The following is a 23922-nucleotide window of genomic DNA, read 5'->3' on the forward strand; positions in this document are numbered from 1 at the left end:
TTCCAGTGAATTTCATTTTTCTTTTCACTCTTTAAGGTAACCACGATGTCTCTGAGTGGCAGCTCTTTCGTAATGGTCAACACAACGAGAGACGAAGGTTACGATATTCAATTCCGCTTTAGAACGACCCTTCCAAAAGGTCTTCTCGCAATGGGCAAGGGTACCACGTTTTACATCCTCGAACTCGTCAACGGCAAGCTCAATCTCCATTCGAGTATTCTCAACAAATGGGAGGGCGTGTTCATCGGCAGCGGCTTGAACGATTCTACCTGGCAGAGGGTATTCGTCGCCATAAACGCGACGCATCTCGTTTTATCGGCAAACGAGGAACAAACCATTTATCCGATCAATCTCAACGAGGGCGCCAACGTAACTCCCACTTCTTTCCCAACTACTTACGTCGGTGGGACCATCAGTTATCTCAGCAAATTGACTCATGGTCCACCATTTTTTGTTGGATGTGTCGAGGATGTCGTTATCAACGGAGAATGGGTACGATAAGAGCAAAAAAATTCATTCGAAAATAATAAAGTGAAAAAGAATTCCGCCACATCCCAACCGTGCGAACGGAATCGTTCTGTGATAAAAAAAAAACCCAGATATCTTGTGACATGATTTATTTTCTAATGTTCGAAATGTATGTCAACAGATTTATTCGGGAATGGATTCGAAGAATGTGTTAATGGAGCACGTAGAACCAGGTTGTCCGCGCGACGCCCAATGTTCCCCAAATCCTTGTAGAAACGGTGGACACTGTACGGATCGTTGGCGTGATTTTTCATGCAAATGCGAGCGTCCCTATCTTGGTCGAACGTGCCAATTCAACATGACGGCGGCGACATTCGGCTACGAGAATATAACAAACGGTTATGTGACTGTAAAAGTGTCGGACATGGCGAGAAAAGCAGTGCGTTCAATCGTCGACATATCGATGTTTATACGTACGAGAGAACCGCGCGGTGACATATTTTATCTCGGCTCCGAGCCAAATCCTCAGCTGGAATCAAAATCTCAGGAAAAAACGTACATTGCGGCACAACTCGAAGGTGGTGATTTACGTTTGAGAATACAATTCAATGGAACCGAGGCTTATACCGTAGGCGCTGTGAAATTGAACGACGGCAATTATCATTTAATTCAAGTAATACGAAACACGACACTGGTACAAGTAAAAATAAACGGCACGGAATACTTCAGGAAAACGATAAGCGCTTCAGGCCCGTTGAATGTGACGGTTTTGTATCTGGGTGGTTTACCACAGGCATCGAGATACATCCGTCAAGTTGAAAATCGTCAAATGGAACATCAATTGCCACAGATTAATTTCAAAGGTATTATTCAAGACGTGCAGATATCCAATGGAGTTGAAACAATGGTCGTTGAGTTCTATCCCCTCAATGCGAAAGAAATTCCGGAATTCACTAAATTCGGCACTGTTACATTGAATCCTAGTACCGTTAAGGAAGGTGTTCATTCGGATAATGTTTGCGGGAGCAATCCTTGTTTTCACAATGGTACCTGTCACAACACTTGGAACGATTTTCGGTGCCAGTGCCCGCGGGGATACACAGGAAAAACTTGTCAAGAGATGGAGTTCTGCCAGTTGCAAGATTGTCCGAGTGGCTCCACGTGTCAGAATCTCGACGACGGCTACGAATGCATGGCAAACGCGACTTTCGACGGTCTCAATAATTATTTCACCTACGTTTATGATCAATTGGAAGCTAAAAATTTCACCGATTCTACCATAGACACGATCAGCATAACCTATCGTTCGAACACCGGTGGAACTCTGATGCACATGTCAAAATTCGAGGGTGACCAGCATTTCACCATCTCTGTTTACAAAGACGTAGTGACCGTCGCTTGGAAACTGGACGCTCATAATCGCGATACAATAAACTTCGGCAAAGACATACCCGATGGCAATTGGACAACTATCGTTTTGAAACTGACCGAGAGCTCGTTGAGCTGCGGATACAAAAATCCTAGCGAGGAAGCTATTCCTGATATGAGCAATAAATTTAATTTCTCCATGTGGTACGAACTTCTCGAAAATGGGACTGTTACTTTGGGAGGACTGGCAGATGACGCGTGGGAAAAAAATAGCTACGTTACCGTCGAAACTGAACGACAGAGAATCGATAATCGTGAAGGCATCGATGAAAATTCGGTTAATCTCGAAGATCATAAATTGACCACTGCCATGCCTTATCATGAAATGATGTCCGGTAAATAATCAACGAATTCAGTCATTCAAAAAAAAACTGTCAGAAAAACGCAAATTTATTGAAAAACTGATTTCTTTCTTTCGTAAAAATTGTTGCTTAATCACTCGTTGTATTCTACAGGTGAACCGTTCAAAGGTTGTCTCGGCGAGGTTCGCATTGGCACAATGCTTCTCCATTACTTCACTTACGACGAAGTTTATAGGAACGCAAATTTCACACCGGTGGAATATCTTTCATTGCAACGAAACAACGAAACGGATTCTGAAAGCATAGGCTGCCGTTTGTGCTTCGAAGATGATTGCAAAAATTCAGGTCATTGTCACGACGCACTCACCAGTTACGTCTGCGATTGTCCAGCTGGTTATGACAAAGACGATTGTTCGGTCGACATCGACGAATGTGCTTTCAATAAATGCAAAAATGGTGCTACCTGCATCGATGGTATTGCTAACTATACGTGCGTCTGTAACAAAGGCTGGACCGGCTTGTTGTAAGTGCATTCGAAATTCTTCATTCAATTTATTTTCATTATCTTACACCCGAAGTTCTATTTTTTCACCTCTCAACGCATGTGACCATGAATTAATACTAATTAGTAAATCATTATTCATTGTTAATTATAATTGTGTATTTCAAATGAAGAGGATCAATTATTCGAACTACGGTTAAATTCGTACTTTTATTTATTCTAGATGCGATAAAGACATAAACGAGTGCGTGGGTGCGACTCCCTGCCAACATGACGGAGTTTGCGTTAATTTGCCAGGCTCTTTCCGATGTCAATGTCCTGACCAATTCACCGGAGATCTGTGTGAAAACTTTAGACTGATCAGGTGCGAAAATAATCCGTGCAGAAACGGCTCAACCTGTACTGACGTCGTTAACGAAAGGACTGGAAATAATTTTACGTGTACGTGTATGCCCGGATACGAGGGAGCACTGTGCGATACTCCTTTCTGCATAGCTAAAAGATGCGAAAACGGTGGAAGATGCGACTTCTTATACGAGGTTCCTAGTTTATTATTTTTTCTTTTTATCTATTTGCAATTTTACCAAATTTCGAAGTAATTTTAAATATTCAAGAATTCGAAACAATTTTTTTTTATACTCAATCAACTGCTATTCTTCAGGCACCTCGATGCACTTGTCCTCCTGGTTTCACCGATGATTATTGTGAGACGAACATAGACGATTGTGCTCCGAATGCTGACGGTGATGTTCCGTGTAAGAACGATGGAAAATGTATTGATGGCATCAACAGTTTTACGTGCAATTGTTCCGGTACCGGTCACACAGGGCTCGATTGTTCGATCGATGTGGACGAGTGTTTGCTGGAAACTACAAACTGTGGACGAGGCGTTTGCCACAATGTGCCTGGTACATACAGCTGTGTTTGCGATCATGGCTACTGCGGTCACAGCTGCGAAAGGGCAAATCCTTGCCATCAAGAGGTAGAATATTTCCTGATAATTACTTTTTTCCAAGTTTGCATTTAGCCGAGATTAATTTTTTTAAAACGTTACTTAGGACTTTTGTCAAAATGGTGGCAGCTGCGAATGCGTTGAATCCGGTTACGTTTGTCACTGTACTCCGGAATATAGAGGCACGAATTGTACAGAAGTGAGTTTCATGAATGAGAAATGAATGAATTTTTATTGAAAAAAATATTTATTTTTATTGATCATCAATTTCATCGTATTTTCATACAGACCGAACACTTTTTGGGAAGTCAAGCACGCGACATCGCGGTAATAGTGGGACCAATTCTTGCAATATTATCATTAATCGTGGCTGGTTCGTTGACGGCTCTGTTCATGATGGCAAGAAAGAAGAGAGCGACGCGCGGTACGTACAGCCCGAGCGCTCAGGAATTCAGCAATCCGAGAGTCGAAATGGACAACGTTATGAAGCCGCCGCCAGAGGAAAGATTAATATGAAGATAGAGCAGGGGTTTTGCACGAAACGTTTGTTTTGCTGCTGAGAATCATTTATCCTAGTCCGCCGTGCAAGTCTTTCGACTTTGTTACATCTTGACCCAAAACTAGAGACCTCCCATTTATTTATGGATGATCGATAATTTTAATTGATGTCCAGAGTGCCGGAAAAGAAAAAGATTTACGAAAACAAAAAATATTCTAGTCCGCACCGTGTATTGTCGAGTCCGAATCCAAATTCGACACGATTCAATATCGTGCTGTGACATACAACAACGTACCCACACACTGTACATTTACACATGAGGATACTCCTTATTTTACATTCGAAATTAAGCGTATTTTGACGAAGGTCGTGTTCATCGCGATCATCCCAAAAATCACGGTGAAAGCTTCAAATATTCGCCACTGAAAGTCGGTCACTCATTACTTAAAAAGTAAATGCTATTCATTAGACTCATTCCAAATTCATATACGTAGATCGAGTGAAACTTTTGCAAGTGTACTTATAGACCAACTTAATCAAGTGTCCTTACTTCGAATTTTAAATGTTTATATTAAAACGAAAACGAAAAAGGCTCCATGAGCTGGAAAGGCCCGTCCATTTACAAGTGCCTAGTTGTATCACATACTTACTATAACTTTAATTATACACTATATCTACTTGAATCAACATTCCAAGATTTATAAGAAAAACGAAAACTCGTAATTACGAATATATACGAGGCTTAATTGCAACATCGATACATTCTCCAGGGCAATAACGAGAATATTGTAAGATACTCGATGTGGAATGGAGGTAATTGTAATTTTAATGTGCTGCGTAGAAGCTATATGAACAATTCATTGAAAAGAGAAATGGGCGCTTTTCGTTTCCCTAATTAAAACTATTTTCCTTTTGTTCATAATTGATTTATGATCAATCTCCAGTTTTGTAACGGTTTTACGCTTACTTATCTTTGGAGCTATCTTTAGAGTGTTGTCCACTTTGAAAAAAATGGACATTTCTCTGTCAGAGCGGATTTCAATTCCATATAATCGCACGAACGAGAGTACCGAAAATTTCTTGTTTCTCGTTGGTGCTCTGTTAATTTTGTACATATTTTAGAGTACGTAAGTTTACGAAGATTAATTCCAATGGTTTTAAATATAAGATTTTATATTGAATTCAGTTAAAATTAAGAATATTTTTGGTATATAAATAAATATGTACTTTTGTGACCAAAGTAACTAAGAATGAAACGAATTCCGATAATATTAATTAACGAAAGTACGGAAAATTGTAATTTATAATAATGAAAAGATTAAAAAACTTATATTAGGATAAAATTGTAAAAATAGTTCGAGGCACGTGATCGATCGAAAAATAATATCATGACCGAATGACCTCGCGTTCATTTTAAAAATGTATTACATTGTGCAAGACTGAGGTACAGATATCTCGTTGGTTTGAGCAAAAAAAAACTATCAAAAACGAGATCATCGTAGATCGATCGTCTGTCTATGGAATTAGAGAAGTGGCAGTGCCGTGCTGTCAGATATTTGGGAGAAAGAGTTTGCATGACAAACTGCGCTGCGCATCGATACTCGAGATTTCATTGTATACTTCTGAAATTTCTAAACTAAGACAAATTTGCAGGTGTGATTGTTAGCTTCTGATGATGATCGTCGAATGCATGAATGTACAGAAAAAATAAACATCCCAACACTTACGTGAAATTAATATATTATTATGAATCTTTTAAAATTTTATTTCCGTATCAAGGATACTCATTGTATCTAAAAGTTTTAAAATTGTTTCTAAAAGTCACCCCACACATCGTTTACCATCCGAGTTTTTTGCCGTTTATTTTCGACAGTTTTTCACGAGATATTTTGTCAAAAAACAACAGTCCTGCAGCACGCTCAATACTTTCTGGTGGTACCTGTTACACAAAAAAAATATTTATTAATACACAGCGGTTGGAAGTGGTATCACTTCATCTATCACTCGAGTACAACACAAATTTACTTTCATCTTTTGTTAATTTTCAATTTTATGTTGAACAAAAGTTTTTTTTCTAAGATTTGTGGGTTTTCAAAAAACTCAAAAAGAAAATGGTACGAATTCTTCTAAATGGGAATAAAATTATTTCACATTTCTCAAGGATAATATGCTTCATACCTGAAAACTGGTGAGTGGGGTATCGTCATCGATTTTCTTATTTGGCATAACAAAGGCCTCCATTTCTAATTTTGAGTCCTCAGTCTCACCAACCACCACTTTGTAGAAGTGAGTGGGTACAGCCACGTGATTTGCTCCAATAACTTCATAGGTCACATATTTTTTACCATTGGATTCTTTCCTAAATAAAGTGAATGAATATTAAAAGACTGGTGGGGAGAAAATTATCGCAAAACAGTCTTTTGAAAATTAAAAAAAATATATACAGAAACAACAGAAGTTCCAGTGAATGACCAATGACTTGTCAAAAATGAGAATATTCCCATTAAAATCTGTGAAACGTAATCAATTCCCAAAACGAATGGAATCATAAGGAGGTTCAAATTCCCTGACTTTTATGATCATACAAAAACTTAAAAAATAATTACTTTGGTAAATAAAGCGGGCCTGTGCAAACATAGACGTTCCTATAAACCTTTGTCAATTTTCTGACATAGTTTTCCAATCTGTTCCATGAATGACGGTTGAAACCGACTCCGACCTGAGGTGCCATATTGGACAGGAAAAAAGTTTGTTCAATATGCTTCTGGGACAACTTGTGATTGCCTGCAGCAGCCAGATGACCACGATCGTATCCACTCCCTTTGTAGTCAGAATTATCAGATCTGTCAGGGACTGTGAAAATTATTTTCTGAGAATTCTTAAAATTTTTCATATTAACATGGCTATAAAAATGAATACACTAATAAATAAGCTGGTTACTAACTCACCGAAAGAAGGGATGTATACTTTCATCAGGTTTGAATTCACAGTTTGATCTATCGACGTTTTCTTGATACTGTAGTCTTTCTTTAGTAAGATGTTCGAAAACCCAATGTGCCACTCTGTTCCGTCTGTCGTAAGACAGAACATAGTCGTCGAATGATTTTATATTATCGAAACCAGGAAATCCAAATCGCATGATCTGGAGAAATCCAATTTTTTTACAAATACAGAACCTTTCTGTGTGACCAACATGTGTACACGTGATTAACTTGGGTTGCTCAATACGACATAAGATTTGACAATCAGTCTCCAAAACGATATTCATTCTACACCGATCCTACACCCTACCGTTGAAATCGATATTCAATAAAAATTAAATGTCATCACTGACCTCCGACACTCGAGACGTTGTTGTCGACAATTTGGAGCCCATGTCCACCGGGTTATCAGCAGGGACTATTGGTGAAGCAGCCGAAACTGTGCCAAATATTGGCAGAGCAGGCAATCTCGGAAAACTTAGGTTAGGTGCTAAACACTCCTCTATGCTTTCTCCGATCTTCGAATGTTGGGAACGTTCATACTTTTTACCAGCATACCACCCACCGAGGCCAACACTTGTGAATGCCGTTATTTTCATTGCTAATCCTACCGCATGCTTCATCTTACTATTATTTTTTATTGCGTACCAGAAGCGTTAAAATTATTTAATAAAATCTACACCGCACTTTCTCGATATTCACTGAACGTCCACCATTTTTTTATTACACAACATAACGTCGTGACCGTCGTGACGGTCGTGACCACGTGCGAATGCGAACTGCAACGTAGTGGGGAGGATCTCTCCCAATCTCTCCTCACGTCCTCACTGTTCTTTTTCTATACCTATACCAATTATACGGCTCAAATTACAAAACGATATCATATATATATATATTCTTTCGAACAGCGGCGAAATTATGAACTTTCGGCGACTCATTCCATCTGCTCGATCGATATAGCAAATTTCTAATATTACAGTAAATCTATATATAGTATGTGTATACGGTGTTGGTACGGTGTATGCGTATAAATTTATATGTACAGGAATTTCAGATACCTCGGACACAATGCGCATGTCTGGATCTCTGGATTCATAAAATCCAAGCACTTTCTAAATTGACGATAGAAAATTTTTCACGTTCGTATAAAAATCCTGCTATTTTATCATTATAGCCAAGACAAACAACAAACAACAAACAAATGGTGAGAGAACCATAGATAATAAAAAATGTTATGGATTATTCTTAAAAATTACAAATATTATGATAATGTCAAATGAGGTTAGGTTTACAATTGCAATGACATTTCAATTTCAGTTCTCATTTAATATGTTCCCGGATATACCAAGGCCCTTTAATACACAGTACAAATGTTTTTCCGTGTCTATGTTACCCGGAAATGATAGACAAGATGTTGAAAGAGGTGGAAAAAGTAAGTTCAATTCTTTGTCCAACCGCTGGAAGTGTCATGTTTTTGTGTTTTGATTTTATAGTGTATGAAAGTCATTACTTTCAACATAATTATCTCTTTTTCAGTTATTATGCCTCCTTCCGCTTTGGAACAACTGACGAGACTGAACATCGTTTATCCTATGCTATTTAAGCTCACCAACAAAAAAACCAATCGCATAACTCATTGCGGTGTTTTAGAGTTTGTTGCAGATGAAGGGAAAGTCTACCTTCCATATTGGGTACATTATTATTTTTCATTTATTTCAAAGAAACGTATCGCTTAGTAACCTACCTTACTTTTTTAAACAGGAAAAAACTCATACTGAGTTTTCATATTTTTTTTCTATACCTTGAGCAAGGAAGATATGCCAAAGGAATTTTTTTTTCTTGCAACCAATAAATGTTCATTAATGACAAAAAAGAAATTTTTCCAAGGTCAAGATACTTTGTAAGAATGTCAAGAATTCGCCATTTTTGTCTTATCGCTAAAGAAAAAGCCACTTCATTTTGTTGTCGTTGAAACAGTAAATTTTTAAAACTGTTGGAACTGAAAAAAATTTTTAAATATAAACTACATTTTAGTGTCAAAACACAAGCCCTGGTAACAAGAATTGATTGACAAAAAATTGGTTTTCTGTTTTAATTCAAACTATTTTTTTTTTGTTCAATATCGAACAGCGTGGTATACAAAACCAAAATAAAATATCAATGTATCCGCATACAAACATTTTTGGCAGACTCAACATCGCTAAAATATAAATTCCAGATGATGCACAATCTCCTATTGGGCGAGGGTGAAATTCTAAACATTGAAAGCGTATCACTGCCGGTTGCGACATTTTCCCGCTTCCAACCCCAGTCTGAGGATTTTTTGGATATAACGAATCCAAAAGCGGTGCTGGAGAATGGTTTAAGAAGTTTCGCGTGTTTGACAACTGGAGATATTATTGCCATTAGATATAATCAACGAATATACGAAATGTGTGTTCTCGAAACACGGCCAGGACCAGCAGTTAGTATTATCGAATGCGATATGAATGTCGAATTTGATGCGCCGGTCGGTTACAAGGAGCCCGAGAGAGAAACAAAGAGAGATGAAAATACGATAGATCCGGTCGATATGATGCCCGACCCAACAGGTTTCGTCGCTTTCAAAGGACAAGGCAATCGTTTGGACGGCAAGAAACGAAAAGATTCGGCTCAATCGGAAAATCAAATTGCAAAACCAGTTTACGTCCGAGGAATTCCTGATTACGATTACAAAATCGGAACTCTTAGATTTTTAAGAAATGTCAAACCCGTTAACAACAAAGAGGTTCGTTCAAAAATTCATTTGCTAATATCAGATAAAATGAAAAAATAACCAATAATTACATTTTTTTGTAACCCATTTCAGGTGAAAGACGTCGATGAATTCAAGGCGTTCACAGGCGAAGGTTTCTCCCTACGAAAATCTCGAAAATAAGCTCTATATTTAAAACTTTTCAATTAAATTACGGGAATGAAATGAACTACGAATTCGTGATATTAAATGAAATTACTTAATGGAACGACGAGTTGTTCATTATTAGCTAAGTTATTATGCGAATTTTTTTTTATCAGTGTAACTGGGAAAAGGGTGTTCGAGAATTGTAAAGAAATACTCCATCTCAGAGTTCTTTCTCCCGGAGAGTGTTGAATGAATGAAAAAAAAATTAATTCTTGCACAATTTACAAAAAATTACGAATATATCTATTATACACGATATTTTTTGTTTTTTTTTTGTTTTACAAGTACGGATATAAAAAACCTTACATATCAAAATAGTGTTCAGACTTAGAATTTACAGGTATTTTGAATACCGTAAAAAGTCGAAGTGCGTAAAACAGAAGATAAAAATCACGCAATAAGAAATTATCACAATAGTTGCATTATGTGTGGGTACTGATTAGACGAATCAATCGCTAATCGACGAGCGGTCCCCAGAAGTGCTTGCTCGGCTTGGTTTCATCTTCCGTCAGGAAAAAGTCCCGTCCCAGTTTGATGAATTCGTGTTGACTGATTTTACCGTCTTCGTTCGTGTCGATAAATGTGAACGTGATGACTGCATGCTGTTTATGAAAAATGGCGAAAAGTAAGTAAGTCATGTTCGATCGAACATTTTTTTTTTTTTTTTCAATTCGGACCCTTTCGGCTCGTGTTTTCAAACTGTAATTGCAATTCATTAATCGAACCACGAATATCAGTGATTTGAATGACAGTCCGAGTTTGAATCCAAAACTTGTGCCGAGTGGTACTCGAATTTTTTAAATTATCGTCAACTACTAATTTTTTCGAAAATATCATAATCAGTGAAAGATTGAATTGTTAAACTTATGGCAATTTTTATGCATTGGGGTGATTTGGACGTTTGATTCCACAACGTTTTTCGTTTAGGATTTCTTGCATACTTACGTCATTGGAGAGACCGAGGCACTGGAAGAAAAGCTTGAATTCCTCAACCGATATTTCTCCGCTGCGGTCTTTATCCACCGCCTGCGCAAATCAATGATTCATCTCCATTATTTATGCCCATTGACAAAAAGAAAATTGAAAAGTTTTTTTTTGTTTTTTTCTTTCTTTTTATTATAAATCAATCGTGTACCTTGAATAGGAATGGTAAGAAATGGTGGCATTTCTTTTTGAGAGAACAATCATTTAAAACATGATGCATTTCTTCGAGATACTGTTCAACGCCTACAAGATTGTAGGGACTGATTTCTCCCCACTGCTCAACCCACATGTCCTGTCAACAATGGAAAAAAAAAAAAAAAAAAACTATTAGAAACGCAACGAATGTCTTTTTATGTCCGAAATAATGAGCCTCGGTTAAAGGCTTTGGGAGTAAAAGAAAAGAAAATATTTAAAGTTTATCAAACATCGAATGTTTCAAAAATTGAATACCACAAAACCGTATTTTCCGGTGTCGTCCACGCGCATTTATATTCCTCAACTATCTACAGGAAAACATATTTCATGAAACATTCGCCACGGTATTATATATTTTCGGTTACAATACTTCTGCTAAAACCATGCCAAATTATTCTTTAAGCATTATCATTGATAAAAAATGATACCGCAGTTAATCCTTGGAAGGAGGGAGGTAAAAATTTTATTAAAAATTTTCTTTTTAAACCTGTGAAAAAAATCACGAAGGGGACGATAGTAAAAACAAAATACGAAGTAAGAAACCACTTCTACGTGTTGAAGGGGTTGTATGGGTTTCGAACTGAAAGAACGAATGATTAGTTTTTGTACCCTTCCTAAAATGTGAACCCCCGTATCATTTTTTATTGATAACAATGGTAAAAAAAATTTTAAGACCATTTTTAGCAAAAGTATTGAAAATATTTACCACATTTTCAAAAACACGAATACCGATTTAAAAATAAATTATTCACGTAAAAATCAACTCTATTTTTTCTATACAAGGTGAGAGTCTCGGTTCCATCATCCGGGAACTTTGACGAGGCTCAAACAAAAATTCTCTTCCGCTTACGCTGAGAACTTTGACAAATTCTTCTTTAGATTCCGGGCAGAGATGACCAAGTTCGGTGAATCTTTCAGCGAGCAGCATAAAATCGTCATAACTTATGACTCCATCCTTGTTAACATCCAAATGACTGTGAAGCGTGCGCATTTTTCTTCTCCAGAAAGCGGATTGTCCCTGGAAACGATGAACATTGGAATGAGAGTTGGAAACAATGGTGGGCGAAAAAAAATGGGAAAACGTTTTCGTGCTATTTCGAGTAGCTCGTAAAACGTTTTCTTTTTCAGCCGTTAAACCAGCATGTGTTTACGACGCTAGACGAGCGTCGCACACTCGCTAAAACTGTTATTTTTTTCCGCACTCTATTATGGCGACACGAATTAACATATGCGTTTGAAAGCAGACGGTAATACTGAAATCCAATTTAGGTGAAGGCTGATAAACGCGCTTCACGTTCCGCGATAACCTTTGCCGATGATAATACATATTTATATAGTGCACAGACGCCTCTCTCGTCAGTGGACGTATGAACAACATTTATTTGATTCTTCATTCACGAAATACAATGAAAAAATGTCGAACAGGAATTTGTACCGAAATATCGTGGATCCTGTCGAAAATACACTGTTTTTCAATCACAGTTTCTTGCTCAAGGATAAATTATTGTATTATCATCATTGTCGTATAATATTTCTCATAATCTGACGTTATTGCTCGGGACGAAGGACAGCAGCCTCTCATTACTTGGTCGCTAATGCCATCGAACCAGTTCCGACTAAATCCTTTCGCTTTTCATTGGACACGCCAATTTCACGCCTTATTTTGGCCTGAGGAAATCAACACAAATATTTTTCCACGAAATATTTGTACGGAAAGCATGTGAATAAAAAAACTCGTGTGATCATGATGGGAATTTGGAATCGCATAAAATGAATGTTGGCTGATTTAATTGGTGAGCTGAAGGGTCAGAATCGAAGGCTCGTCTCGACGTCGAACGCGGAACCGCTTATCTCATAAATATACATACCCACATATACGAATTTTCGACTCGTGCTGCCAGATAAAACGATGAAGAAATTCTCATTCCGGTAGAAACAAAGCAAGCATCGTAAACGTTGATAAACTTACGTTCCTTCTAATCCCTACATTTGTTCCATCGATTAAAGACCAACATCAACTTTTAGTGTGGAATATCTTTGGAAAAAAAATTTCAGAATTAAGTCAACAGGAAAATGGGGACTTTGGTTCCTCGAACGAGAAACAGCTCGGTCGAGTGTTTCATCAGAGATTTTTTTTCAAATGTATACGGAGAATCTATGATTTTCAATCATTTTTTACAATTTTAATATTCTTTTCAATACTACAAAGTTGAATTTATAACTCGACAATTCTGATAATTTTTTGAAAATAAGCGATTCAAAGAATTTCTCGTCCAGTTATTTCGATATTTAAAAAAAATGGATGACCATTTCTTCGTCAGTCTTTCGTCATAACGATGAAGTGCATGGGAGCGAGGAACATTTTAATTAAAGTGTTAACTAATCTCGTTGTTAGAAGCTTTTCCAAGGGCCATTCAAATACGTTCGACGCGCATGCCACAAGGAGGTCTAGCAACAACGGAAAAAAATCCCTTTCTCTTTTTGTTCAGCATCTCTTGGCCATGTGTTACACTGAGTTACACGTCGGTTGAGCCGAGGGTTGAGCGCTCAACATGAAACGCGTGCAAGGAAAGGCGAGATGAAGTTGAAAGCTGTACCGAAGGCAAACGAGAGGATTTATAAAGAAATTAAAAGAAGCTTTAAATGCGAGATTGCCTGAGGATTACGTAATCGAATGCTTATTTTGGGATTCGGATACTTGGCGAGGCGAGCGCCCAATTCGAAGGGCCATTCGTTGAAGGCTCGAGCGAGTAAAACGGACTCGAGACAGGTTTCCTTTTTGGGGCATCAAGAAGAATATCGCAATAAATTTCGAACGATACGAAACTGTACGATCGAGATTCGCGATCTTAGGAAACGAAAGCATCAAACTTCCAGAAAATCCTGTTTGTTTGACAGCTCATTAGGTTTTTTTTTATGAGAGCGTAAATGCCCCTGAACTTATCTGTACGAATTGACTGAAAAATTGGCTTTGGCAAAATAAAATAATGATTGGACACGTTCCGAAACGAGGAATCGATGGAGCCTTTGAATCGACGACCTTGAAGCTCTGTGAAACAATTCAAAACTCGAACCCGAAAGATTAACGATCTTTCCAAAGTTTTTCCATCAACGTTTCATCGTGTGCTGCTAATAAAATAAATTCATGGCATCGTGTCATTTCGGAAGCAGCCAATCCGAGCTTCTCTCACTTTTTCCATAACAAAGAGTCTGCGATTTTTGTTATTGTAACAGGGACAAAGCCGACGGCACACATTTCGTATGCTCGACCGAGCACACTTCGAGCTCGAATTGACGAAGCCTCTCGTCAAGAATTTCAATACCTGCGCGTCTAACCAGCTCGAATCTTCTCGTGGAAGAACAATGGCTGGCTCGACGGACTCTAATCAACATACCGATTGAGATTTCTTACACCGACGAACGTTAAAATACCAAACGGAAAGTTTTGTAAAAAATCGATCGTTTTTGATCGAACTGATCGAAAAATGATGAGTCGAAAAGTCAAATTTTAGGATCGTCGTTGAATCAGGTACAAAAAACAATTTTCGTGTTAATAATTGTGCACGTAAAAATGATGACCGTCCAACTTGAAATTCTCTCATTTCGAAGACAGAATAATTTCAAGTAAAATTATAAAAAACGTTTGTTGTAAAGGTCAATATAATTTTCTCAGAGAGCTCATAAATTTGACTGAAAAAAGAAATAAATAAAAATTAAAAACTAGAAAAATGTTTAGTTTTTGCGCTTTAGTAATTTTCCATAAACCTTTATAACTGCTACGATTTAAGATCCGAAACGAGTTCGAAGAAACGTGCGGAGAGTTTGCAACGACTTGAATATAAATATTCAGATCCGGGCGGGACACTTACTCTGGCCTGTTCCCCGTCAGAGTCGCTATCGCTGTCGCTGTCGCTATCTTCTTCGACAGATGCCGAGGCCATCGTGTGATGAACGTTTCTCTTGCTCGACATTCCTCTCGTCATTTGTGTAAACTGAAAGCGAAATGAATAAAAAATAATGAGAAAGAGCCTCGCTATGGAAAAAAGTAAAGCAAACAAAAATACGATTGCGCTTCGTCGAACTAATCGCCGCGTACGGTTGTTGTTTATCTCGATATTGGCGCGCGTGCGACCGAAACCACCGGAGGAGCCGCGGTAGGGGAGAAAAATCTTCTCGAAGCACACGCGAGGACACGGCGTGGAAAAAAACTCGAAAACTTGTTCAGCGACATTTTGGACTCTACACCGTCAGTGTTTTCGTCCGTTCATTGCAAAATTACATGAAACTGTTTTTCGATCGGTGTACGGTTCAAAGAAGAACGTGAAAAAGTATTTAAAATGTCAATATAAAGAAATAACGGGAGATCGGAAAATTATTTTTCAATAATAAACCATTCGAATAAAAACGAAAGTGCCAATGTAAATGGAAGAAGAATCGCATCGAGATTACGTAACCAAAACTTTTTTCCAGCGACGGAACGAAACGGGTCGACGCAGGAGACCCGCCGCGTGTACATCGAGCGAGCCCCATTTGACACGAAAGTTTTTTCGCGCCCGCATAATTTCGTCTCTACACGTAACACATCTTCGTTGCATTTTTGTTAATTTGCACAGCAAGTGCAGCAGTTTACACGGTGCGATTAGAGCGAAGCTTAGAGTACGATGGAAAGTAGCGAGGCAAGGTTCAGACAAGTTCGTTAACCCGACGTGCTCGTTTCATAAAAGTTACACTCGAGCGCCGAGGCTCTGTCCGATTGGGGCTCCTGTGTGCACGACGCTCGGCCACGCGATGGGGGTCTTGCGTTATTCTTTAATCGTCCATCTTATCGTAATGCACGCATTTAAATCGAACAAGTCGTTGAAATCGTTGGATGAAAGTCAAGAATACTGTCAATCGAGGAAACTCCTGAAAACGCGATCTTCTTGCCAACGGACTTTTCGTGTCGCAACCAATTGGACGGTTATTCCGAGATAAAAATCGATTCGCTGATGATAAGTTTTTCTTTCGCTTCACACGTGTCATTAAATTGTCTGTGTGTATTCATATTTAATACATGTTAATATGTTTCGAAGATAAAAATGTTTTTATAGCCAACTCGATAACATTTGTATTGAGGTCATTGCGAAGAATTTTCGTATTCTTTGTTTGACCGTTTTATTTACGTAACATTAATGTGTCGAAGCAGTCTTTGTGAGAAAAAAAGTGTCGAACACCGAAGATGAATCAGCCGCGGTGAACGTACGAATCGACTACGGGTAGACACTCACAATTGTAATTTTATCTATTTACAAAGAGCGTAAAATAACACGTTATTTATGACGATTTTATCGTACAAACGCGAGAGGTCATGCACGTGTTTTTGTTTACAAACACGAGTGAGAGTGCATGCTCGGGATGGGCCTTTCGTGGTTTAGACTCCCGGGTTTGATAATTCGAAGAGCGAATCACCTCACGATCGTAAATTTTATGACCGTCAAATTCACAGCACTCGATTCAAGTCTATATTTCTTTTTTAACCTCACAAATTTTCATGCAGATTTTAGGCTTTATTATTGGGCAAACTTTTTCGATGGGACACGAGGCAAGTCAGGAAAAAAAGCTGGAAAAAGTACTCGATCTGATTGAGTTGAGACAAACAATGAAGCACTTTTTATGCACGAAGTATCACAACGCTGACGAAAACAAAGAAACAAGGTCGACTGACCCTTTTTGATTATGAATCACACGAAAATTCGGCTCCGTCGTCGAAATCCTCGCCATTTATGTTCGTCCGGTTCTTATATGCAAATGAGCATACATTTGTATTCGAATTATATCCGTTTGGAGCGAGGTTTGGAGGGTTCAAATGTTACTGAATCGTTTGCAAATCTTCCCAATTCTCATTTAACCAAGTTTTTAAATACAGAAGTTTGTCAAAGAAAATATTTTTTTTTTCAGGGTAAATATCGGGAATGCTACACGTGTCACGCAACTTTTGCTTTTTTTAATGTTTGTATCGAAAACATATTTTCTGGCTCAAATGTATGCAGTATGCTCCGAACATATTTCGCTCGTGTATACTGTTCGAGTGAGTCAATTTTATTAACCACGAGATAAAGCTTGACGAGAGTTATTTTTCTGTAATTCCTGTGCCGAACATTTTCTTCGAATGCATTTTTATCGGATTTTTTAAATTCCAATTTACATCGAACTTTTCTGATAAAATTAAACAAGCTTTTGCGACGATAAAACGCTGAGGGCCGCACAGGCACAGGGCTCTCCACTGCGTAGTAACAAGGGGGGACGCAAAGAACTTCGGTACCCGGAATATGTGTATGTAAACATTCGCGTAAACACAACGAGATCCTTGGAGGAACAGAAAAATAAAACGCTCCGCAAAGAATGATTTTATTTTTAAAAAATGACTACGAAAAAATTTGATCAGGAGCAAAAACCGGTCTTACCCGATAGTTTAGAGCCGGTTTTACAAACTTCTCCGTTGCTGAATTGGTTGCTGTGCCAAGTGCAGCTACAAGTCTCTTTTCGAAAACTCCTTTAGACATTGCCGAACGTAGTCCGGCGCGAAGAAATAACGTCGCCATGTTTTGTTTTTGTCACGAAATTTTGTATATGGAAAATATCTTAGGTGCACTTAAAAAAATCCAATTTGTCACGCTCAATGGAAAATTCATTCGTTACTAAACATAAACAAGCGAGTCAGGCCCTTTTTGTAAGGACGCCGATCCCAATCCCCACCGCTGGTGAATGGCGCTGCGCTTGCGCAGAAGCATCTCTTTCACCCCCGGTTGTATTCTTATTTTCGCACTCTCTTCGTTTTCTTCTTTTTCTGTACACAAGAATCTTGAGCTCCCGGTGTCTCTTTTCGCATGATACGGTACGACATTGGCGTAAAAATACTTAATCCTTACGCAGATAAAAATATGATTCAAATACATTTGAAAATAGAAATTTATTCTTATTCAACAATCCAAAATTTGTGCTTTGAATCGAAATCGTCATTTTAAACAAAAATTAAACATGTTTATTTAATGATTATCACGGCGTTCTAATTAACCATTTCATACACTGTGCTATTATTTCACGTTTTTTTTTATCGTAAAAATTATGCTACCATAAATTTTTTTCAAAATTAATATTCGCAATAGAAAAAAAATTGATATCAACATACCATTGTAAAAAATGTCCATCGTTTGTTTTTTTTCATCTCCCACCAACCTGTCAAAGCACGCTCATTTCTTGTCAAAGGTGTAATTCAGGGCTCATACTGTTCACCCAAGAAAATGAATATAATTGCATTGCGATAAAACATTCACAATATACGCGATATGAGATTTGTTTTATCGTAGAAAGAAAATTATTGACGTCAATAGAGGCGCCGATATATTTGAAACAAAACATTTCGCGCTAGAGATTCAGGTCGGGTGTGTACGACGCACATCGCGTTTTCTCCCGTACCCCCGAGTTTCGTCCGTCGGTACTACGTGACTGCCGGCAGGCCAGGCATGGGCCCCGCTACACACGCACGGCGAACGGCGACCCAACCGTAACGAGTAAACATCGCGCACGTTGTAAACAACAAGTCGAGGGCGTGTATTACGTTTGCACTTTTCTAAATGGGAACATCGACGCAAAAATTGCATTGAATGCATGTAAACCTTTTGCGGAACCAGTCGGCCTTTGTACATGTTTGTTTTCACTTTATTTTTTTTTTTTTCACGTAACTTGCGCATTGTTGTTGTCCCTGATTCCCGGCATTTAAAAAACTGAAGGTTCTTTCAAATGCGCGTATTGTTTTCTGAATGTGCAGAATAACTAAAAGTTTAACGTTATTGCAAGGACTTGACAACATTTCTGGTATTCGTCACTATTTTTTTTTATCAAATGCTAATCAAACCCCATGAATTTCATGCTGTACCCTGAACTATCAAAATCGGGGGGATTGACTGGTTTGCTTTTTTGGTCAGAACTCCTCTACGGCCAGTTGTCACTGTTGTGTGTGTACTGTTTTTTACAAAATCTTGAAAATAATTAACAACAAATGTGCCGCGAAATTGTTCCTACGATTGGTTATGAAAAAATGTCAACAGTTACGGATCATTTGACCGGTTCGAACAAACTAGTTTCTCCTATTGCAAGCATTAAGTCGGACTAATTTGTCCTTCTCGAATTCTGATTCGTTCCCGATTTTCATGTCAAATTCGTGGCCTCTACATAATTTCCTCTACAAACTAATTTTTCCCACCTAAATTTGAAGATCATTTTAAAGACATCTATTTTGGGAAAAATTTTGTTGTCAACTTTAGTGTAAGAATGACAAAAGAAAAGAATTGTTTTTCATCTAACCTCGTCTCACCACATTGAGATTTGAATAGTTAAAAAAAAAATAATTATAATAGACACTGCAAAAAGTATACATTGGAAAAATAAAGTGAAAAACCTCTTTAATTTTGTGACAAATGACCTTATTTTTGTATTCATCCCTTTATTTACAATGAAGCTTCATACACCTGTTGTTCGAGTATGAAAAGTTGTGGTACACTGTATAATGTAAACAAATTGCATAATTATGAAGAAATCATGCATATTTTTTCCGTAACTTTATATATACTTGTAGTATGCCAACAGCCTTTTCTCGTTCGGTTGATCGCATACAAGGGTTAATCAATAATCAAATTTTTATCGTATGCATATTTAAACACAAACCCTAACTCTTTTTGTACTCAATCCTTTCAACTTTGACCTCATCCCCGACCAACTGATAGACGTAGGTCACAACTGTCGAGCTCTGGATATCCATCAATACAAAAGATGGGATGACAGATCTAGAATTCAAAAAATAAATATTTAACAGAAATGAATGAGTTTTTATAAATATTATTGGCAAGTCTCGGAGCAAGAAATATTATTTACTATCTGCCTTCAGCAATTCGGACAGAGACTACAAATTTAAATGAGAAATTATATAACTAACGTGTCAAGAGGATTGTATGCCCCGGTTGCAGATCCTGGATTAATATAGAACTTGTTTTCATGTTCATAAGCCTCAAATTTATGAGTGTGACCAGATATTAAAATATCAACATCCAGCTGTCGCTGGATTAGAGCTAATGACTCTGGATCCCCCCAAGGAACGACTTGGTGACCGTGTGATAGACCAATCCTGAACTGGCCAACTGTCACAACTTTTTGCTCAGGATAGTTGAGATTCTGTAACATGAGAAGACGTTTTAGCGAAAACATACTGTGTTGGCAATAATAACTGAAAAAAAACTTTTGAAATTAAAAAAAATTGATAAATGTTCAAATATGAAACATAAATGAATCATTGCAACTACACTTTTTGCAAATTTTGATTTCTCTCTTAATTTATCAGAACAAATTAAAACGTGCAATATGTTTAGAAATTAAAAGAATACTATGAAGATAGTAATCAGTAAATAGAATGATTACAAATTCTTGTCCCACTATACTTTTTGGTTTTGAAATGATCTATTCTCCTGAATTGATTTTTGTTTAACGAATAAAATTTTTTCACAATAGTATAGAAAAAAATCACGCGAAGATTTCCTTGGTTTGAAATTCTGAAAAAATATTCTTACCTCATCAAAATCACCTCTAACAACATGCACGTCGCTTGCCAATGTTTTCAAGTAATCATAGGACTCTTTGGTACAGAGGTTACCAGTGCAAAGGATATGCTGTATCCTTCCTGGCACTAGGAGTTTCTTAAATTTGCTAGGCAAAGAACTGCATCTGTGAGGAATGTGTAAGTCGCCCAAAACTAAAACCAACTGCAGGAAAATGAATTATGATTTGCTGGTTTTCATAGAACGTCACGTTTTCATTCGAGTTGGATAAATACTTCAGGTTCTATTACGTTTCGTTAAGAACGCAAGAATTTTGAACAGTTATAACGACAACAATGTGCGAGGCTTCTCTGTGAACTTTTGGGATTATGATTGTTGACATTTTGAGGTTAGATACTGTAAAAAAGGAACAATGTGAAAGATTCACTCCTAAATTTCAAAACTCACCATGATTATTGCACTTTTTAAATTCGAAAAATAACTTGCATAAACTGGGCCCTTTGACGCTCTATAGCGTTAAAATATTGGGCGTATCTTGAAAGAAATATCGGAATTCTCAAAGTGTCAAAAATCAACCGGAATCAAGAATGACAGTCTTGCTTGCACCAAATTTTTACTAGAAAACACCATGTTCACTTCCGGTTCGTTGAACCAATTAAATTCTGCTGAATTTGGATCTAGGGGAATTCATCGCTTATTTTTCATTTCGAACTTTTTTGACGTAACGCGGGAATTGTTATGAATTCACGTCTCGATATTGTTGTTTTTCTCCTTTCGATATCACGTTTTTGTATCAGATTTTCTCGATGTTCTGCAAATGACATTTTTCTATAATCAATCTTGTTCACGATGAAATGTGCCATTCCAGGTGCCAATTGCAAAAGTGAGTAGTGATCTATTATTCATAGGTTATGCTATTCCTTTATTTTCTAAAAAATATATTTTTCAAATGCATTCTTTTTGCTTATTTTTTTTTCAGTTTTGGGAAGGGCTATACACGCTCTTGCCAAAATAAGCGAAGAAATGTATGTTGAACCCAGAGAAGAATCACTCTCATTTCGATCTGTCAGTCCAACAAATTCTGCGTACTGTGACTTCACTTTCCAAGATAGTTATTTTACGTTTTACTCGTTCGGAAATTTAGAGGAAGAGGATGCTCTCAAGTGCAAAATCTCTATGAAAGTAAAAGATTCTTATACTTGTATCTCCTTTTTGATTATTCAGACGTGTATAGACTATTTTGTTTTCCAGAGTGCGCTTACTGTCTTCAAATCGCTGCCGGTCATTGAAAAACTTGTCAAAACTTGCCACATTAGACTGGAACCCAATTCCGATCAGCTAATTTTCATATTCGAATTTAAAAATAGCGTAGTTAAGACATTTTTTCTTCCTATCATAGACTGTGAACAATTGACTGTAAGTATATTGCACCTGATTACTGATGTTGAATGTTAAAAATTTAGGTTGAAGTTGTATATGGATATATTTTTGAATTGCAGGGACCATTGATCCAGGATAATTTACCAAATAAACTTTCTGCGCAAGCTCGTGTACTCACAGACGTTTTACAGAACTTTCAACAAAATCTTCCCGAAATAACATTGGAAGTAATGCACCAAAAGTTACTAATGAGAAATTACGTGGACGAAACTTCCAGTAAGTTTCAAATTTAACTACAAATATTATTACAGTAATAATTTAACAATAACAACCTAATCAGTTTTTATTTACTCTATTGCTTCACTTTCATTCGAGCTATGGCCAACTCCACAAGAACACAACTGGCAGTAACGATTGGTGAATTTGACGAGTACAAAATTGGCCAAGAAGCTCAAATAACCTTTTGTTTGAAGGAATTCAGAGCAATATTGAGTTTTGCAGAAGCACTAACATTGCCTCTTAATGTTTATTTCGAAACAATGGGAAAGTAAGGACTATTTTAGTAGATCACAATAATTTCAAGCCGAATTCATTTGAGAAAAATATTTTGATTGAATCTTATTGCAGACCGGTGTACTTTGACCTAAAGCAGGCATCGTTCAAAGCGAATCTCGTTCTTTCGACACTGAATCCAGAGAGTAACGATGTTTCCACGGCATCGACACACGAGTTTAAACAATCGATGCGAAAAAAAACAACTGGGAAAAAGACGTCGAGACAACCGGCAAAAACGTCGAAGCGATCTTCGAATAAGTCGAATGTTTTGAACGAATCAGCAATTAGCAAAACCAAAGAAACCCCGCTCTTGAATCGAACAAATTCACAAAATATTTCGCGTCAAACATCGTTTCAAAACATTGACGTTCCAACTTCTCATGTGAACAATACAAGATCGAATGATATAAACAATCGAGAACTGTCCACTAATGCCACGTCGACTCATCAAACACAGGAAAACATCTGCAAAAGTCTAGAAATTTCACTCCAATGTCGAGCCAGTACTTCGAAAAATTGTAGCCCAGTCGTATCGAGTCTTGGAACAGCGGGCAGCAGAATAACTGAGCCATCGATATTTTCACCAAGTTGGAAAAAACAGAACGATAACAGAGAGGAAGAGAATTTGGATGAAATGATGGAAGTTGATGCAATACCTGCTTCTCCACCTCTGCCTATTGTAAAAGTGAAAAAAATTTTCAGAAAGTGTTACGATGCGACGTTTGACACAAGAATGTTAGTTGGTCATGATTCAATTTTGGCTCTTGACTCCGATGAAGAGAGTTGATTCGGATTCGATTATGTACAATTTTCCATTCAAAAGGACTGGATCCAAAACAAATTTTGAATTTGCTAAAAAAAGAGGTATCTTAACATTCGATTGCCCAAAACCATTCAATCAAAATAGGAACAAATCTAGAAAAGCTTTAGCGGAGCAAATGCATTTATTTCCATTTCAACTGACTGAACAAAGATTGTACTTCTCTTATAATCATTGTGATGAGAATTTTCCTTCAACAGTCCGATCAAAAATATTCTATGTACTTAGTTAAGGATTTTTTTTAAGCAAATTCAACAAAATAAAAGATTTTTGTATTGTTAATTATGTAAAATAGTTGAAAGAAATTAATGATCAAACTAAATATCTG

At 37.3% G+C, this 23922-nt stretch overlaps 6 protein-coding genes across 13 annotated transcripts in view; 3 read left to right on the plus strand and 3 right to left on the minus strand.

Annotated features, from left to right (window-relative positions):
* Positions 1–5888, plus strand: part of crb (crumbs) — a 50549-nt gene extending 44661 nt beyond the window's left edge. For all 6 annotated transcript variants that reach the window (XM_043418690.1, XM_043418692.1, XM_043418694.1 and 3 more), the window contains 7 exons: positions 37–492; positions 650–2231; positions 2352–2721; positions 2924–3239; positions 3362–3682; positions 3759–3851; positions 3941–5888. In XM_043418690.1, the coding sequence (XP_043274625.1) occupies positions 37–492; positions 650–2231; positions 2352–2721; positions 2924–3239; positions 3362–3682; positions 3759–3851; positions 3941–4168 (3366 nt within the window). In that variant the 3' untranslated portion in view covers positions 4169–5888. The remainder of the gene's footprint in view (positions 1–36; positions 493–649; positions 2232–2351; positions 2722–2923; positions 3240–3361; positions 3683–3758; positions 3852–3940) is intronic.
* EndoG (Endonuclease G) lies at positions 5875–7918 on the minus strand. The gene is made up of 5 exons (XM_043418697.1): positions 7486–7918; positions 7100–7293; positions 6758–6994; positions 6330–6510; positions 5875–6090 (listed from the first exon to the last, which is right to left on the minus strand). The coding sequence occupies exons 1-5, from the start codon at positions 7753–7755 to the stop codon at positions 5989–5991; spliced, it is 984 nt and encodes a 327-aa protein (XP_043274632.1). The 5' UTR covers positions 7756–7918; the 3' UTR covers positions 5875–5988.
* Positions 7919–8179: 261 nt separating this feature from the next.
* Positions 8180–10134, plus strand: Ufd1-like (ubiquitin fusion-degradation 1-like). 2 transcript variants are annotated; one of them, XM_043418643.1, is made up of 5 exons: positions 8180–8336; positions 8450–8564; positions 8669–8823; positions 9351–9899; positions 9981–10134. In XM_043418643.1, the coding sequence occupies exons 1-5, from the start codon at positions 8334–8336 to the stop codon at positions 10047–10049; spliced, it is 891 nt and encodes a 296-aa protein (XP_043274578.1). In that variant the 5' UTR covers positions 8180–8333; the 3' UTR covers positions 10050–10134. The 2 variants fall into 2 exon arrangements, with proteins under 2 accessions (XP_043274578.1, XP_043274577.1); XM_043418642.1 differs by lacking the exon at positions 8180–8336 and having other exon boundaries at positions 8432–8564.
* Positions 10135–10278: 144 nt separating this feature from the next.
* Positions 10279–18714, minus strand: CBP (sarcoplasmic calcium-binding protein). 2 transcript variants are annotated; one of them, XM_043418645.1, is made up of 6 exons: positions 18421–18714; positions 15122–15244; positions 12103–12270; positions 11209–11349; positions 11019–11099; positions 10279–10675 (listed from the first exon to the last, which is right to left on the minus strand). In XM_043418645.1, the coding sequence occupies exons 1-6, from the start codon at positions 18454–18456 to the stop codon at positions 10529–10531; spliced, it is 696 nt and encodes a 231-aa protein (XP_043274580.1). In that variant the 5' UTR covers positions 18457–18714; the 3' UTR covers positions 10279–10528. The 2 variants fall into 2 exon arrangements, with proteins under 2 accessions (XP_043274580.1, XP_043274579.1); XM_043418644.1 differs by lacking the exon at positions 18421–18714 and adding an exon at positions 17696–17951.
* Positions 18715–19692: 978 nt separating this feature from the next.
* Vps29 (vacuolar protein sorting 29) lies at positions 19693–21440 on the minus strand. The gene is made up of 4 exons (XM_043418648.1): positions 21287–21440; positions 20852–21043; positions 20224–20459; positions 19693–20074 (listed from the first exon to the last, which is right to left on the minus strand). The coding sequence occupies exons 1-4, from the start codon at positions 21287–21289 to the stop codon at positions 19957–19959; spliced, it is 549 nt and encodes a 182-aa protein (XP_043274583.1). The 5' UTR covers positions 21290–21440; the 3' UTR covers positions 19693–19956.
* A 27-nt stretch (positions 21441–21467) lies between these two features.
* Rad9 (cell cycle checkpoint control protein Rad9) lies at positions 21468–23876 on the plus strand. Its single transcript, XM_043418637.1, has 6 exons — positions 21468–21722; positions 21819–22021; positions 22091–22255; positions 22339–22495; positions 22595–22766; positions 22847–23876. Exons 1-6 carry the CDS (start codon positions 21689–21691, stop codon positions 23559–23561), a joined length of 1446 nt encoding a protein of 481 aa, XP_043274572.1. The 5' UTR covers positions 21468–21688; the 3' UTR covers positions 23562–23876.
* Positions 23877–23922: the final 46 nt, after the last annotated feature.

Source organism: Venturia canescens, chromosome 5 (assembly GCF_019457755.1).
Source record: "Venturia canescens isolate UGA chromosome 5, ASM1945775v1, whole genome shotgun sequence".
In the NCBI taxonomy this organism is placed as follows: Eukaryota; Metazoa; Arthropoda; class Insecta; order Hymenoptera; family Ichneumonidae; genus Venturia; species Venturia canescens.